Below are 18,511 nucleotides of genomic sequence, written 5' to 3'. Positions count from 1 at the left end.
GTGTTCTTATATTTAGACGGCTCCAAAGAGACAAAAGTTCATACTTACAAGTATTTTTTATTTTCGTAGACATCGTGGAGCTTTAAAACATGTGGGTGTTCTATGAGCTTCAGAATTGCTATCTCTCTCTCCACCTGTAAGAGAAAGAAAAAAGACAAATGCATCATTAAACAATTAGCAGCGTGGGCTGACCTTAAACCCGCGTGCTGATGATACAGACTGGCCTCAGGCTACCTGCAACTCTGAATTTACAGTAGGCCAGAATGCTTCAAATGAGTAAGATTTCACACAACAAGTAAAACACTGACATGAAGAGAAAGAGATTCTGGCAGAGAGGACGGAGATAAGCTCTGACCACACTACAGTTGGCAGTGAGGCCAGAAAACACTGCTATCTCTGGTGGAAAATATGGTTGGCTTTAACTGGAGGAAAGCAGGCTGTGCTTGTTTTATCTTGCAAAAATCATCCTCTTCTCCCACAAAACGAGCGCTGGTGCATGTTATGCACTCGCATTTCCGAGTGTGGTGGTTTGCCCGAGGTAAACAGGTTAGATAAGAAACACAAAGTAAGAAAAAAACAACAGTCTGAGGCACTTTTCATGTTTGAACATGTCTGTTGTCTAAAAGTGCAGCCTGAGGGTGATGCGAGGTCAAAAATGTCCACTCAGATGCATCAACCATCTCCTGAAGGATGCTCTGCGACGGGGCTCCACAGGTAAACACCACGAGGAACAAAAGGAAGCAAAACCTTTGTTTTTCCTGCAGAGGGAAATTTACCGTCTACTGTAAATTCCGCTGAAGTTTATCCAAAACGGAGCAGATCACTTTGGATTTGCGTCAGCATCTCCGGAGGTAGACGTCAGCATGTGCAGCTGCCACTAGCAATCAGCGCGGAAGCGGCTTTGACGGAAGAAAACACTAATCGTCGGCCCACTGTGCCGGGCTCCTCTCCTGTGCTGCTCTGCCTGCTCCATCCTCTTTGTCTAGCTTAACTCCTGACTGACAATCAGCGGGATTAAAGCGCAGCGTGAGTCGAGAGCTCTCCGGCCTCGTCTCGGTCTCGTCAAAGTCAGTTCTGCCTCGGTTCCCAGAAGAAACCTTTCGCTCTGTCGCATAGAGTCAGATCAGGTAACCTGCCAGGTAACCATGTTGTTTGTAAATCTCCCAGAAGGCGGTTTGATTGGCTGAGTGCAAAAGCATAGTGCTGGCAATTATTTTCTCCACACACTTCAAGGGTTTTTTTTAATCGCAAGCAAGCGATAAAAACCTGCTGAACAAGACTACTGGAGGAGGAAATGCTTTAGGTTCAGTGCAAATGGTATTGGAGCTACATCCAGGGTAAAAAAAAAAATCCTGGGTTAATAAAAGGCTAATAAAGCTAGCAGTGTATCTTCAAAGGGTAATGTGGTAAATACATACAATTACAATTAGCACGGTTTTATCAGTGGGCGTAAGGGCTAATCCGGAGCCTAATGAGCATTATTAGCAACATTACACCGTGCCACTCTCTCACCTGAGGCAAAGGTGTGATGGTGAACCGGAGCCTGTGGAGGATGGGAAGGTAGCTGGCAGCAGGACTCCCTGCAGAGAAACTAATGCTGCACGGGACTTGGGAAGAGATGAGCTGTCGAAATGCTACAGAGCAGCAGCTGGTTTCCTAATCTGCCTTTAAGCACCTCCTCTTAGTAAATTGAAATAAGAGAAAACGAGGCTTAATGTGGAGACTTAACTGTACAAATGCATGCTAACTGCAAGATTAGCTGTTGATTAACGGGCGCGAGTGCATCGATAGCACAACCTCTGCTCATTTTGCCATTATACAACTGACAAAGAAGGAATAATCTGACCAACGGTTACACTTCTGAGGCCTCACACCTCTACAAAGAGACAACACTGGCACTGGGACTACTGAAATGATCATTTGTCGATGTAAATGATCAAAACATCTGGAAGCGCTAACTTGTTATCCGACTTGGTGGCTCTATGGAATGTCCACGACTACAATTAGACACAGCGCGCTCGGCGGTTGGCTCCCGGCTTATCAAAACATCAATCATACACGTGTAACAGATCTCCATGCTAACAGAAATGCCAGGTAGCCATGCACTCTCTCTTGGCCACGAGCCTCGACTTGGCTCCCACATTCTCATTATATTTCACATCTGTGAGCATGGACAGTTCTCACCACAGACAGGTGGTCAAACAGCTCTTTTAAAAGACCTTTGCTCCTTCCAAACGTCAGTACATCACAATTTCTCTTAAAAACCACCTCACCTCATCAGAATCCAGAGGTCAAATAAGAGTGCCAGACTGACACTAATCCAAATTGGCTATTTGATTGTGGAATATGGCGCTTGGTGCTACAGATAGGACATCGTTGGAGGAGTTGTCAGAGCGTTATGAGTGCGGACCGCTTTGACTCGCAGGATTTCCCATCAGTGTCATTCATTATGCTGCCATTACACATAAATCAATAACTTCTGGATTCCTGTTGACATTTTAATTACAACCAAGTTGGCTTCATGCACACACACACACACACCCAACTGAGATGGAAAAATGAGGAAAAACGGTTGCTTCACTTGAATTGTCTTGTGTTTTAACATATATTCAATCAAATCTAATTGTTATGTTTAGTAAATGATGAACTGGAAAAACTGGGGCTCCACCCAAAGAGGCAAATCAGCCACTGGTGCTCAAAGGTGTAACGAGCGCCAGTTTAGCATCGGCTCGCTATTGATGTATTAACCAGATGTGAATGGATGAGCAACCAAATGAATGGTGACATCACCGCGGCTAGAGTCCAGTAATAGAAGACAAGGGATCAGCGGCGGCCAGATGACAGCACGATTAAATTCTCGTCACGTGTCTCAGAGTGAGCGGACAGAGGCGGTGGCTGAAAAACTCCGAGGAGACGCTATCAGATCAGCTCCTCTGTCAGCTCTCACTCCACTTAGGGCGCCTCGTGTCTCGCCTCGCTCTCATGTGCCCAGTAAAGAAAACACAGATGTGTCTGTCACCTCTCCAAGGCGAGCAGGTGAACGGTCCCTTGATATGAAGATCTGAGGCTCAAAGTCATCGGGGCAGCCATGTACATCTGATAAAAATAAAATTATGAAGGGGACGGGGGGGGGGGGGGGTGCACGCCAAAGCTGAGGGAAAAACAAGAGCAGAGGGAGGAAACGCGGGCCAGTGCGATTCTCAGGGATGGAGAACACAAAAAGAGGAGACAGAGAGAGAGAGAGAACAGAGCAGCAGTGCCAGCTCACTACCCCTGAGTCTTGTAGCCTCTTATGTTGATAATTAACACAACATGGAGAGAGGACAACCTTTTAAGCAGCGCCAAACAGACCACAGAGAGAGAAACGATACTACGGCAATGAGGTAGCGCCGGACTGACGGGGTGCAGTTGAGCTGCAGCAGGTTAGACTAAAATGGGATGTTAGGATAAAGAGCCTTCGTTAGCACTGTTAGCATGATCACGTGGTTCTACGACGTCCAAGCTTGCTTTACTGGGAATTTGTGCATTCCTGCCTCGAGCTCCATGACTATCCGGCTCTGGCACGAACACACAGATGATGAATATTCCACTTCCTGGCCTTGACTGAGATCCAAAGATTAAATGACTGCAGCTCATGAATGACGCTCAGATAAATGCATGGACGCAGAGATAAGCTTTGGCTTCATGATGCAGAATGCAGAACAGGACACAACAGATAAAACATGATGGCTAATAATAAGTAATGTACAGGCTGTAGAGTACTGGCTTCCGGACAAAACCAGTCAGCTATTCAAGCGACATGCAGGCATATCATGCATGAAGAACACACACACACACACACACGGGATCCATATGTTGGTTAGTGAGCCAGTAGGCCAGACAGTTTTCTGCCAGCATCGGAGGTTTGTCAAGCTGGTGTGTATGGTTCTGTGTGTATCAGTGTGTGTGTGTGCTCCTGCATGTCAGAGGTGATGCATTTAGTGGTTTAGAGTCCTGCAGAAGGCCGTATGGCAGTCTGAGCATCCAGAAGGGAAGGGAAAACACTAGACACACACAGAAACGCGCACACACTCCACTGTTTACACCCTGGTGGACAGATATTGCTGATCCACTGCTGATCCAAAACAGTCAAAGCTGTTGCACCATGTGTCTTCCTGCATCTGATGTGCACGGCACGGCCACCATGCTAAACACGAAACTGTCCTCCAAGATGGATTTTTGTAAGCGACAAAATCAGACTTGTGCCGGCAGTTTTAACAGTGTTTGCTTAAGGACGCCGCGTTTGTCGGTCGCATTGCCTTCCACGGCCCAGTTCGTCTCTCTGTTCTGATGATTTCTTTCCACCCGCTGAACAGGGACGAAGGAACTGCCGCTCGTGTTTATCGTCCAGTTTTATCGCTCGGTTTTTCCGCTCTATGGGCCTCACAAAAGCACAAATGCACATCTGCAAAGACGCGGCGGAACAGGTTCTTCTGATAATCACTTTATCAGTCATCTTTAGTGGGGGGGGGGCTCAATTCCCAACACGGAGGAGTTTGATCGATGCGAGAGACATGTAAATTGATCTGGACACAGTGTCTGGTAGCTCCTTATCCTTTATCCACTCCCACCCTTTTAAATCTCACTCACTGCCCATTATCCAGCTCTGACACGCCTCGTCTGTCTTTATTTAGAATCTCTCTTTCATTCTCTTTTATTAAAAAGAGCGTGTGACTGCCTCCTCCAGCCGCTACGCTCGACATCATCACACAGGAGGACCTCCGCCCTCCGTCCCCTCCTGCTGGGATCTGCTGTAGCCCGATGTATGGTTACGATGGTAACGCCATGTCAGCAGCTACTTCTGTATTGCTGCAAAACCTCTGCAGGACGTGTGATTTATGAGTGACAAGCAGGCGGCTGATGTTTCTGGCAGCAGCGTTTCTGCGGCAGCCATCTGAAAGGGTGTTTTTTTTTTTTTGTCGACTTGTCCAAGGTGACCTTGGGTTGTAAGAAATCTGGATTAATGAAGTGGGGAGAGAAAGAAAGAGTGAACTATAATGATTAAATCTGAAGGTCATCTATACTGGTTTAAAAAAAAAAAAGTATCTCTACACTCAAATATCTGAGCAAAAACCACCAGTAAGACCATTAGAGTACTGGTGGTGGAGTTTGGTGACAGCAAATGGCGTAAACAACTTTGAAAAAGTGAATTATAAATGATTAATGAAGACAACTTAGGGCAACAATTCAGGCGGGGAGTGGTAATTACCCACCACTGATTAATTTACTCACTAATTATCTCCACGTATGAATACATGGCCTATTCACTGACACGCGGCTGGTCAATATTCTGTCAGTCACAGGAGTCGATACCGGACTGACCCAACAGATCCGGTCAGCTGGAACAACCCAAATTACCCCGCAACTTTGTAAATAAGTTCAAAACAGGAGCGCCCACGCCTGTTCATCAGGTCCTGCCAGTGTTGCACAGAGACGCAGTTCAGGGTTCCCAGGGTATGGAATAATAAATGACTTGGAATGTCAGACCCCAGAGATAAGTGATGTATGAATGTGTTAACATGTGTGCGTGTGTGTGTGTGTGTGTGTGTTTGGAGGGCGTAAACGATGCGCATGTGACTGAGGCGAGACAGGAGTGAGCGCATGTTCTCACGAGTCTGTTTGCACAGCAGAGTCGTTAGCGAACAATCCCCACTGGGATCCCGATGAAGGAGCTAATGAAGTTAAAAGTGCGTCGCTTTAGATCTTCAACACACCGACTAGAAAAGGACGCGTCCCAAACGAATTAACTATTCCGAGCCGGAGCCGACGTCTTCGTTTATCGGCGTACGATGAAAGCGCTGATGAAAGCCCAAATTAACGACACTTGGGCATCGTTTTGAAGTCGTGCAACAAAAACAGGATCGGGAGGTAAAGGGACGTGTTTATTTGAGCCACAACGCGTCCGCATGCGTCAATTCACCAATCTCTTAGTGTAAAAACGGACAGGAGAGGAGTTCATTCGCAGGAATGGAAACAGAAATGCACAAAAACAGGTGGATTTTCTCTTAAAAAGCCACGATTGACATTAATATTCTACTGTGATTCTTCAGCTTCATATGGCTGATTCCAACAAATACACAGACCAGACAAGCATTCATTCATAAAATGGAAGTTTGTTATTCTCGCCATGAAAAGAATAGGGGGGGAGGGGGGGTCGGCCTTCGCTCACAAACTGGAAACAAATATCAAGCAATGAAAATCTAACAGAAATCGCTTGTCGGTCTGACAAAACAGCAGCTCGCCTCTTGGCGGAAGAGAAACAAACGGCGTCGGTTTAGACATCTGTCTGTCTCCTGTCGAGTTCAGTGTGGGATCCTGTTACATCTCATCTTTTGCTGTCTCGCATTTGATTACTTGGTCTGCAGCGCGGCGCCGGAGGAGCCCGGTGAGACTCAGGAGCTGAAATCAGTCAAACGGCCCTGGGAGTGTGTCCGACGCATCCCTGCCGAACGGCTTCGACCCCGAACTACTGCGCAGAACTGACTGAATCCGGGCGTCGATCTTTAGCACCGGCAGGTCAGATCTATCGCTCATTTCCTTTTCACCAACATGCTGCGAAGACTGGGTGAGAAAATGCAGATGCATTGATCTGGAAACGGTGATTGGAAACAGAATTAGGATGCAGAATGTTGACCGACCTTCATATTGACTGATAAGAGATAAAGGCCTGTAAGGAGTAACGGGTCTCCAGAAATCCATATTATCATTTGGGCTTCTGTCAGTGGGTTTGTATGTGTGTGTTGGCGGGGGAGGGGTGGGGGGTGGGGGGACACACGCATGGGATTTACTTGAGAATCATTAAGGGAAACAAACTGATGTCCTGATTTTTCTATTTTTATTGCAGCCTTCAAACTACAATTCTATGCAAATACAGCATACTTTGCGTTGCAAGCCTGCAGGAGATTGAAATAAAAGCAGCCCTGGTGTGTGTGTGTGTGTGTGTGTGTAGATACTTTTCAGGAACAAAGCGTGTGTCGAGTCCTGCCTTCTGGCTCAACCTCGTATGAAGCTGATGAATCAACAGGCGGCGGCGCAACATATGAAACCCATTTATTTCAAGGAGTGTCAGCGCGGCCTCTGCGGCACCACGGGGGCGCACGCAAGCACATACAAAGGCAACGTGAGCTTTAAGGCTCTTCTATAGCCGACCCACTCGCGCCGTAACCGAGATGAGCCAGGAGGGCCAATTTATAATCATTTGGGGGGGGAGAGGAGAGGGAGGAAGCCACGGTGCTGTCAGCAAGGGATAACAAAATTAGACTTTGTGTGATTCATGTGTGACTGTTGTGTTCGGCTCCTGAACCGCCCACCACATTCTCTGACGGCTGTCGTCCCCAACCTTTACTCCTCTGTTTTCTCAACCTCCTTCGACAGATAAACATGTATAAATAACGTGGACTTTTTGATCAAAAGAGCGGCCTCGTTTATGAATACGATTCGTTTATTTCCACGGGAGTGTTGGTTTTTGTGTTGCTCATGGAGAAACAGGGATCCGTCTCTTTTAAGGATAATCCCGGCCGTGCTGGGTCCACGCCATTATGCACTTTATCGCTTTAGGGTTTCCTTTAAATTGTGCTTCTCCATCTCCAGAATCTTCTCTCAAAAAACTCAAGGGCAAAGTCAGCAAACCAAAAGTAACTGCTATGCTAGCTGTAATCTTTTAACATTCCGGCCAGCCCCCCCACCCCTTTATATCTCTCTTCATCCTGCAATTTATCCCTCCTCTCCCTCTCTGTCGCTGGGCTCGGGGACAGTCGAGGGACTTTGAAGTTGCGCCGCTGCAGGAGGAGAGAGAGTCACTCTGGCTAATTAGTTGTCCTTATCCCAACAGCAGCAGCAGCCTCCACCAGCTCGTTGGCTCAGAGGAGGAAACAGAGCCCGCGTTGCCACCGACGACCAACTGCTGCATGCTGCAGATACCCTTCACTCCCTACTGCTTGTCAGAGCTGGCGGCTGGCGACAACTTAACTCGCCCTGACGCTAAACTGTAGATTAGAGGAGTTGCCCCACTCAGCATAATGCAAGGTAATGTGAAGTGCGGCACAATGAATCCTCTGCTCTGGCCAAAGCTCGTCAGACTGGCGGACTGCGGGGGCAAATCTTCCACCACGTGGGTGTGCAAATAAATGCAATCAAAAGTTAAGAGAGAAGCACTTAGCAGCATTTTAATGCAAAATAAAGTCTCACCCTTGGATCCATTTACTGAAATTAAGGTATTCAAACTTTCCTCCGACCCTAATCCCCCAAAAAAGTTGACAGATGAAGAGGTTGAGGTGCTTTTGGCGAGGAAGGACCACAACGACCATGGTTAATGAGCTCCCCCTTACTTCCTCAGTGGGTAGAAACATTAGAGAAAATGGGGCTAATGTTGATTCTTTCCTTTTAAAATGCGCACAAGGTGGATATGTAACGATTAAAACATCCAGGAAGTGGATGAAATCAAAATCACGTGGCCACACCGAAGACACGAGGACAACCGCTATTAGGATTTGAGACGTGATGTACGTTCCGATGCGTGCGTTATCCTGTCACAGCAGGGTGTCTCACATCATGACCATTTCTCTCCCGCTCCTTTATTTACTCCAGAGTCTTGCTCTCTTAACCCTGCTGTAAAGGGGTGGGGTGGGGTGGGGGGGGGTTGGGGGCCTGCTGTATCTTAGAGACATGAACTTCTCCCTCAAGACACACATGCTGACATATACTGTAGAGTTTGTTCTGGGCTTTTTTTTTTTACTCCACACTTCTGTTTGGCCTTATTGCCAATGAGAGCTGACATGCTGTCATGTGTGCGCTTTGCATCCTCCTTCAGTCTGCATCTCATGACAACCAGCACGACAGCGAATCCTTTCCGTATAACCGACTCCATCGCCTCTCTCTCCGGCAGTAGGGACCCGACACGGGGCAGCACTTTTAGCCTGGACTCCCAGAAAGGGAGTTGAGGCTAATTCCCTGGAAACAAACTGACAAGAAGTTCCTACCGCAGAAACAGTCACTAGCCGAGACAATTGAAAGCCTTTCCGGTCCGCGGCGTCCGACATTAGTTCTAAAAAGTTGGATTCGCAGTGAGTGGAGGAAGGATCGTTTCACCAGACAATTAATTCAAGCCTTCATCTAAAGTCTGAAGACCCCTGACTCCCCCGGCCAGTCGGACAAGGGGAGGAGGACGCGCGTCAGAAGGGAAAGGGTGTGCGCAGACAATATGTGTGTGCCAGTTACACATGTTTGCATGTGTGTATAAGGCATAGATGTGGATTTTAGTCTGTGCATGTACAGACACACACACACACACCTCCAAGATAGTCAGCTTCTTCCCTATAATGGCACCACTGGGACCTCAGGTATTAGCATATTAAAAGGTGACATTTGAGAGAGGGAGCCTTGCAGGAGAGTGCAGACTGATCACTGACAGTGTGACGTCCACGCAGGACAGTCGCAGAGCAGACTCTCCAGACCGAGGGCAGCGGTATTTCAACATGGAAACCTGGCTGGATGTCAGCCAGGAAACACCGGTCCAGGTTTTGCTACTTATGGACCTTTTATTCTGAAATGACAGACTGCACTGTTATACACCTGTGTTTCTAAGAGTCTTTAAAAAGATGTTAAACTACAATAGGGTATGGCTTATATTTGGTCAAAAATAATCATAAAAAAGGAACTTTGACCATTCAATTCAATATCTCAACATTCTCATGAGTGATTTGGATTTTCACATCCACTCCCAAACATAAAACATGTCACACTGTCCTTTTATCCGGGTCCTCATTTGGCCAGCTACCACATGATTCAGTCCCAGCCATTAAAACACACACACACACACACACACACACACACACACACACACACACACACACACACACACATGCACTCACACACTTGAGGCCAGTGTGACAGTGGCTGAGTTCAGTAATTGGCTCTGAACTGCAGCTTCAGCAAAAGCCTTTGGTTGTGTTGGAAAGCTGTCAGCGTCTGGCATATGTTGCCATCATTTTCCTCGGCAGGACGACCCACTGCGAAACACCTGGGTCAGGACATGATCGGCGAGCTTCCACCCTTATAAAAAGAAAAGGCAGCAAGTTGAGCGGAATTAATAGCTCCTGGAGCACGGCGAGAGTGAGGAACAATCAGGGAGACAACGACACAGCACGATACTGATTAATGCTGACTGTTTATCAAACAGCGATATCTGAACGGAGCGAGCGTCATTTGAAGTCTAAGCTGCTGCTTAGTGTGTATTCCGGAGGGTTTTTCCATTTGCAGATAACCTGAATTCCGAGCAAAACCTCCTGCTTCATGCTTTTGAGAAAACAATTGCTCTAAGCTCTCCGCTCTCCTCTGCATGTATCCTGCAAGTCAATTTTAGAGTTGCTGCATTTTTATGTCTTCAATTTAGTGTGTTTACTTTTGTTTTGTTTTTATATAATACTTCTGGCCGTGCATGGGAGATTAACCCACAACATTTTTGTTGGTGTTTTTTGGGTGAAAGCTGCTTTACTGTTTTTTGTGGGTTTTGGTAGCTCTGATTCATGTCTGGGGAACTGCTGACTGCAGTATTTCAGCTTTCAAATGAAAATCTGCCACTTCAAAGACCAACTGTCACTAAATCAACCAGTGATTTCACACTTCGTTAAGCTCAATATGCCACCGGTAACTCTAGTGCACACTTCCTGTTTGAAATCTCCAAATTTTAAATTCACCCGGAAAGCCCAGCTATATGTACCTATCACCATATCTCTGCAGGATCCAGTACACCCACATCACTGGGAGGGAGTAGCCCACACCATAGATGACAGAAGATGTAAGACAGGTCCGATGGTATAAGACTGTATAAGACTAAAGGGTAAACCATTAACAAAGCATAAACACAACAGGGAAAATGTGTACCATAGACATTTAAAAGTTACTCATCGTGTGTTATTTTCCAACTGGTATGAAGTGTGTCACATGGCTGTGTGAGGACTGGTGGGGCCAAAGGAGGCTTCAGAATCCAGGCAAAATCCATTTAACCCCTAAGACAATTTCTGGGTTGTGAAATGGCACAGTTCCATGAGAAGCACTGATCCAACTCAACTCTGCCTTTTGGATTTTAATTCCGCGATTTAAACGCACGCTTTGAAACCAGGATACATCGACAACCATCCACCATCATCACCCCCAACCACCAGTTAAAACGACCTGAGTCAGGATGATTGGAATTGCAGAAGACTTAAGCATAATGCCGATATGTGTGTGTTATTTGTGTGCTTGAGCTCATTATAGCAGCACGGTCTGGGCAGCTGCATCTGTCTCCCTCTTATCTGCTGTAAAGACATCTGCAAGCCCTGGGTGGCATTATTAACCAGCCTCCTTCCACCCGTACAGGACTCCAGCAGCACAGCTGCATGGGTCTCTGTCCTGCTCCGTATTATGGACCACCGCAGGCCCCAAGTAGCCTTTATTAGCCACCGCTCTGCCTTGCCGTGCGACCCTCCCAATTGAAAAGGCTGTGGCCTTCCTGTGTTCTTCAACTCCTTCCCACACAGATAACCCACCTGCCCAATTCTGCCCAAGGCTCTTTGCATAGGTAGCATTGGGCTATCACCTGGGGAAGGGGGGGTTGGTTAGAGATGCTCATTTTTTAGCCAATACTTTTATTTCAACTGCTTTTATTTGTATTGTACAAGCAGTACCGTTGTCTGCTTGGATGCTTATTCATTTTTCAATCTTTCTACTCACCTCAGGGAGCCGGTGGTGCTGTCTTACCTTCAGTTAAATATAACTTTAATAGCAAATATCAAAGCTGCTTGAAACGCTGCACACTTACCTTCATTAATACAGACTCGCTGAGCTTCTCACGGTTGACAATCTTTATGGCGACTTTCTGGCACGTTACACAGTGGACTCCCAGTTTGACCAAGCCTGCAAAAAAGAGAAACCACACAACAAAAACAGACTGTTAGATCTGCATGTGGGGATAATATCAAAGTAATGTGTTCAGAGGACCCCTGGAAAGCATCTAATACACAAATAATCAAACCGGTAATTGTTCCCAATGGGGACATTTTGTGTCCTATTATTTATATGAAGAAAGCTAAGTTATTTTGCATGATAAACATTGACTAGAGCAGCTAAAACTGCTTGTGGCTCCATACAAAGGTTCTTACAATAACATCAAAATGCCCTTAAGGGTTTGGTTTCTCATGAAGGCGCTAAGTGATTAGAATTAGCTGCACAGGCAAAGGTCAAGAGTGAGACTCATCTTTAACCCAGGCTCCCCAAAACAAAGCAGAAGGGAATAAATTAGCAAGTCCCATTACAACATCATCATATCAGTATATTAGTCAAGTCTCCTGGAGCTCACCTCCCAGAGGAACTCTCTGCCTTAGTGTCAGTATCCCAGACGCGCATGTAATGATAACTCTTATTTGCGCTACCACAGGAACATCTTACTCGGCACATAAACATCCCAGGTATCCCAAGTTAAATCATGGGCAGAAAACACACGGTGACACCCGGGTGAACGTGCAGTCACGGTGGAACAAAGCAGCGTCTCTGCTTCTGATATCACGACAAACACAACAAGGCACTTTCTGCCACAAACCACGCAGCTGTGTGCGCATTAGAGAGATCCTTCCATCTGATTACCTGAAAAAACACACAAACAGCCGCATATACGCAAGCACGGTTTCTTTATTCCTGATTTCCCCAATGGCCCCGTGGCACTTCGGGGAATTAGAGATGACAGATTTGTTTTCTCCTGTACAAACGGCAGAATTTGAGCTCTCTAATAGCCTGACAGAAAATATAAAGAGATATCACAGCAGAATAATAGTAAGGTTCTCTTTCCCCCACAACCTGGCTGCTGGCAGAGAGAAATTTAGGGCTAATATAATAAACTTCATGATGCAGTTAGAGACATCACAAAGGAAAGAGATGTCCACAATCAAACTGAGGGGTGCAAGCACCACTTTTAGCTTGCACAAATGGTTTTCTGAATAAACCAGCAAAGGAGGTAAAATCAGTGGGGATTGGGAGAAAGTTTGCCAATGAGTTTTATGATGACAGGAAAAGGGTTTAAAAGACAAAGGGAGCTAAAATATCAATGATAATGATGCAATATTCAAATGAAGAGCCACAGATGATTAAAGAATGGTGGAGAGAAGAGTGGGCGCACTTGCTCGGGGAGATGCGGGGCCATGGGGGCCCAAAGTGGAGACACACGGAGCAGAAAAGGCGTAAGAAGGAAAGACATAATGAAGAAAAGGACAGGGAGGGATGGGAAGAGGAAAAACAAGGGAAAGAGATAGAGAAGATAAGGATAAAGAAAGACTTACTGAGGGAAATAAAGTAGTTTAGCAGGAGGGGGAAGCGACAGACAAACCCATTAGCCAAGTGATGGTAATCATATGTTAATGGCTGCTATAGAGGAGCTCATAAGTCACGATAAACACATTAAAGAGAAAATATCTGCTTACAAACATGTGAAAGTTAACCGGATTATTTTCCTTGCCATCTATCTTCCTCTAATGCCAATGTTTTGGTGAGCAGAGGGCACATTAGTGAGAGGCAAATGAGCAAGGGATGACAGCACATCAGGACTTTCAAACAACGCTGCTCACAGATGAAATTAATGAAGTTCAGAATAAAAGTAGGCAACTTCAATAATGAATTTAAACAGTGACTGAACTAAAGCCATATTAAAGCACACTGAAATTATAATTGCTGCTTTGAGCAAAATGCTGTCAGTCCTAATAAAAATAATCAAAAATGGTATACACAAGAAAACCCCTTTTCCATTGGCGGGAAGGTCCTGCTCAAGGTTTCGTCCTCTTAAAAGGGTGTCCCCATCACGCCCACCCCCCACACTGCACACTTCTACAGAGAGTTTTCTTGCTTCATCTTTGCTTGAGCCGCAGTCAAGGTTTATACTAATGATCCAACAGGATAAAACGAGGACAAAAAATTTCAGACATTGATGTCCACACATACGGCTCCTCCCGATAAACCCTTAATGAAGTCGGAATTATACTGCATATGTGAAAGGGGCTTTTAAGTCTGGCTGCTGCCAATTATTAAACCCTTCAAAACTCATTTCCATTCATGAGACTGCTTCTGCTGTTTAATGAAGTACTTCCCGCGTTTTAACCTTAAATCAGGCCGAGGTTGAGTAGCAGGGCGTGAATTAGGATATGTGGATCAAACTTTGTCCCGCCTCTACTCTGATCCACACTTCTTAAATATCTTATATAGTTTATTTCAGAGGTAGAACAGAGTTTGGGGGTGTGAAAGACACCACAGTACACACAAGACAAGTGGACATCAGAGGACATTAATAGTAACTTTTTAAGACATTATCAACATCAACATTATCCCGTTTTCCTCAAATTTTGTCACCATCAAATATGATGGAAATACTTGTAAAAAGCTAGAAGTCTAAAACAAGATTTATTCAATATAATGTTAATGATTATAGACTTCTACTATGTGTTTGTACCATGATAACTATGTGGTATTCAAAGGCTTGTCTCATTAAGCTATATAGATACATATCTAGGAGAGAAAAAAAGAGAAATTAGAACAATTGTTCTTAACAGAATACAGAAATTAGCTAAAATAATGGAGCATAAATGAAATGGTGAGCAGAGCCAAAGCTTGAGGTCAAAGGTCTGCAATTAGAGTTGTCCTGAAAACCGCTGAAAATAAACTCAGCTGATGTTTTAATAATGAGTACTCGAAGATTCATCCCTGAACTTGTCCAACCTCAATATCCTGGAGTATATAATTGCATTAAGGGCAACAGATGTCTCCATAATAACAGCGATGATCTTAATCATGTGTGTTGTAATATTTAATCATATTCTGCCCTTCTCTGACCCAAAATTAACACACCCTGTCTAGTTAATGACGTGTAATCTACCTGGCTGCCTGATACCTTTGGCCTTCACCTGTGTTGATACGGAGAGGGTTGAGTGAGCACGCATTGAATGTGAAGTGATAAAGCTGGAGGAGATAGCATGGATGATACGGGGTTTCATTTGGATAGGTCCGGGTGAGGGTCGTCTCTGAACAGCCATAAGGCTTTGAACGAGAGCACAAAGATCAGCCACTCGCCTGGGGAATACCACTGAGCTTTCCCATACAGATTCTATAAATTCAGCTGTTTCAACATGTGCTTAATCGGCTAGAGAGAAAGGCAGTGCCGTGTTGCATTTGAACTGGCCCATGGAGACAGAAAATACACGGACAAAAACAGTCTGTTGAGCTAACCCAAGTCTATAATGCAGTTAAATCAGTAAGAGCATTGATCTCTCTTTTACTTCCCCCTCCTCCATAATCAATAGCATCAAAAGCCCTCTCCTTCGTGACGGCGTCAGAGTAATGACACCAACCAGAGACAAACGGGCCACTGAGGCCACCATCGACTGACCACGGGCCACAAGGCCTGAACTCTTTACTTCCCGTGCTGTTCTGTGATTAATGAGCTAATTCTGATGGACCACTGGAGGACGACACAGACCGAGAACCTCGTGGTTCAGTGAGCATCTGAACTTTCCAACAGTTCTGGAAGCTGCAGCGCCACTTCAAAAATGTGGGTTCCGTCATTCTCTAGCTGGCTTTGACAGCTGACGAAAGAACCCGGTAGCTCCTTCAGTGCAGGCTACTGAGGACGGGGGATAGTTGAAGGAGATCTAAAGACCCACCAGTGGTTTGGATCAGGATCCTGTTGCACATTTCACAGGAAGGGGGGGGGGGGGGAGCTCCAACTTAAATCTCAAATCAGAATAAATGTTTTATTTATTCTCTAATATAAATATATGCGTGTATGAGTGGTTTAACCCCATAATATATTCATGTCTAACCATACGCTGATGCAGTTGGACACAGTTGAATCACACAAATTCGCAGAAATAAGAGTGAAATACACAAGCTGATGCAACGTCAGTGTAATTTTGTTTTTGGTTTTTTTTCTACGTCCCAAATGTCAAGTCAGAATTGATGTCCTATGGGAAACCTTACTTTGCCATTTCTCCTACATTTTCGAATTTGTTGGCTGGGTTGTTGAAACTATTATTTTATATTGAATATATACATAACCAATAAACCAGAATGCCAAGAGGGAAGGAGTTAATTTGGTGACCTTCTGACATATCTGCAAACCTGATTTCATCTCGGCAATTGTTGATTAAAAGAAACATTCTATGTCCGATTTGCATGCCAATAATATGTGCCATAATCAATTTGAATCCATTTAGGGTGTGGGAAGATTCTGCAGAAGGGGAGAATACAGTAGGGAATTTAGGAGATTATAAGTGAAAGGTGTTTAGACCACTTGACTAAAAATCTTTGATTTCCTGGGAGAATTAATGGGAGAATTCCCAGCAGGCTGTCATTTACATCTTAATGTTTGCTTTCCCTTAAAGCCGTTTGGTCAATACACAGTGGCCAAAAACATCCCCTCTTCCAGTGAGTCAGACCTTGTTTCCCTCCGCGTTAACTCGTGAGAGCCCTTTGCACTCCAGCTTCCAAAGCACGCCAATCAGCGTTCGATTTTAAACGGGCAGGGCCGATCGAGCCAGAGAGTAGCGGCAAGGATTTGGCCTGCCATCGATCAGAAATTCAGAGGACGAAGGCAAGCCACTGAGAGAGGACTGCAACACTGAGGCTCGTCTGGATCTACGCACACACACCGACACCATATTCTCAGCTTCCTCACGGCACTGGCATCCAAGCGGGTAAAGATCATTACTGGATAGTTTAATTTCCATCTGGAAGGGCGAGGAGAGGGAAGGATGAAAACAAGACGTCTCCACTTGCACACCTCTCTCACTTTCAAATTTGATCTTGCCAGCAGATGGTAGTAGCTTATGCTGGCTTAGCTGGTTTCTTCCTGAGGCATTGGCACCAAGGAGCTGGTTGCCCTAAGGCTCAGATCTGTGTGCTGCTTCCTGCTTCTGCTCCCAAACTCCCCAACGCTCCACTCGGGGGCCAAAGCTCTGCCCTCGGTTCAGACTTTGTATGGAAGTGCAGTGCGTTACTCTGCCATTTTTTCACTAATCTCTTTTATATAAGGGATATAAAGTCCTTAACAGGGCCTATACATCTCTTTCACCAGGGCAAGGGTCAGAAAATAATGACCTGTCAACCACCATCAGTTATGCCAAATCCAGTGATTTTGATTTAAAATAGCTCAGTTAATCTATTAAAAGCCGTTACTCTATGGAGAATCTGGATGACCTACTCGCATTACCTCCTTAAACTCCAGTTGACAGATTTTGTAAATAACTTTTGCTTCCAAAAACTTTTTCCTCTCCCTCCATTTTTGCCCTGATTGTGCCATCGCATCCTCTCATCTACCCAGAAAGTGAGGACGGGAGAGAATATAGCAGCAGAAAGCTGTTGAGTCACACGGTGCAGCAGGAAGCAGGCTTGTAGGAGATCAAACAATTTTCACCCACTGCTCGGTGAAAATTCACCGTCTCTGTTTTCCTCCCACTTCATTCACTAAATCTCTGTATACTTCCCATTTCTCTTTATTGCCTTTTTTTTTGTTTCGCATTTTCAGTCAGCCGTGACGTCAGCACAGATAGCCTGAATTCCCCTGCAAACATCATCGCCGGAGCCGCAGCTACAGCCTCAGTAGCAACGCACGAGTCAGCCAACGGAGCAGCTTCAAAAGCGGGAAGAGCAGTTTAGCCCCGGAGTGCCAGACTGAGGAGGGAGGCACACTGACGCATGCATGCGGAAAACTGTTTATTTGCCCTGCTTGAAGGGAGGCATTTGCTCACCAATTCCCTTACAAGATAATTCTCTGCAAAAGTGAGGGTGGAAACAATCAACTTGGTACTTCCTTCAGAGCAGATTCCTTCAGGACTATTTAGAGATGGTGGGAATTACATAAAGGCATTTGGAATTCTGTGAATTGATGTGTTTGCTGGTTCCTAATACTGATCCTGGCAGAAATTATGGAGCCATATTTCTGAAATACCCTGTCTAAGCACTTTAGCATGGAAAAACTGATTAAACCACATGGTTCGGGATATATTGAGACAATAAGGTCAGTCCCGGAGTTCAGAGCGGAGCAGCGGTTCAGTGCTGTGGCTCAGAACTGCTCCATCACTCAACCCAATCACTCATATCACGTAATCAAATTCTTCCTATTAGAAAGCTCAATCATGTGTGAAAAGAGCTGAATGGCCTCAATGTTCAGACTCGGAGCAAAGGTCTCTGCACTGCACAGATACAGGTGCCAGCACTCCAAATTTCATCTGCAGCCGAGAAAAGAATGCAAGTAAAGCCCAGAGTCGCCATTTCACCAAGGTTAGAAATCCCTCCTGCTAGGGAAAAAAGCTAATGTTTTTCAAACCACAACAAAAAGAAGATACAAATTTTAGCATCACCATTTTTAACAAGTGGGGAAAAACATCCTCAGTTGCTGAGTAAGTAATGACAACATTCACTGTCAAGATCTCTAGTCATCCTCAGCCCTGGAGACCTT

General features: G+C 45.4%; 1 protein-coding gene and 1 long non-coding RNA gene across 13 annotated transcripts in view; one reads left to right on the top strand and one right to left on the bottom strand.

The window, feature by feature from the left end:
* brsk2a (BR serine/threonine kinase 2a) overlaps positions 1-18,511 on the bottom strand; it is a 119,975-nt gene that overhangs the window by 36,924 nt on the left and 64,540 nt on the right. For all 12 annotated transcript variants that reach the window (XM_057050895.1, XM_057050896.1, XM_057050899.1 and 9 more), the window contains exons 2-3: positions 11,840-11,934; positions 49-134 (exon numbers count right to left, since the gene is read on the bottom strand). In XM_057050895.1, the coding sequence (XP_056906875.1) occupies positions 49-134; positions 11,840-11,934 (181 nt within the window). The remainder of the gene's footprint in view (positions 1-48; positions 135-11,839; positions 11,935-18,511) is intronic.
* On the top strand, positions 5,741-8,040 carry LOC130535707 (uncharacterized). Its single transcript, XR_008953195.1, has 3 exons — positions 5,741-5,907; positions 6,405-6,555; positions 7,871-8,040. It is a non-coding gene; the product is annotated as an uncharacterized LOC130535707 (long non-coding RNA).

The sequence above is a fragment of the Takifugu flavidus genome, chromosome 13, assembly GCF_003711565.1.
Source record: "Takifugu flavidus isolate HTHZ2018 chromosome 13, ASM371156v2, whole genome shotgun sequence".
Lineage (NCBI taxonomy): Eukaryota > Metazoa > Chordata > Actinopteri > Tetraodontiformes > Tetraodontidae > Takifugu > Takifugu flavidus.
Note: the sequence above shows the minus strand (reverse complement) of the source record. Positions and strands in the feature narration are given on the sequence as shown.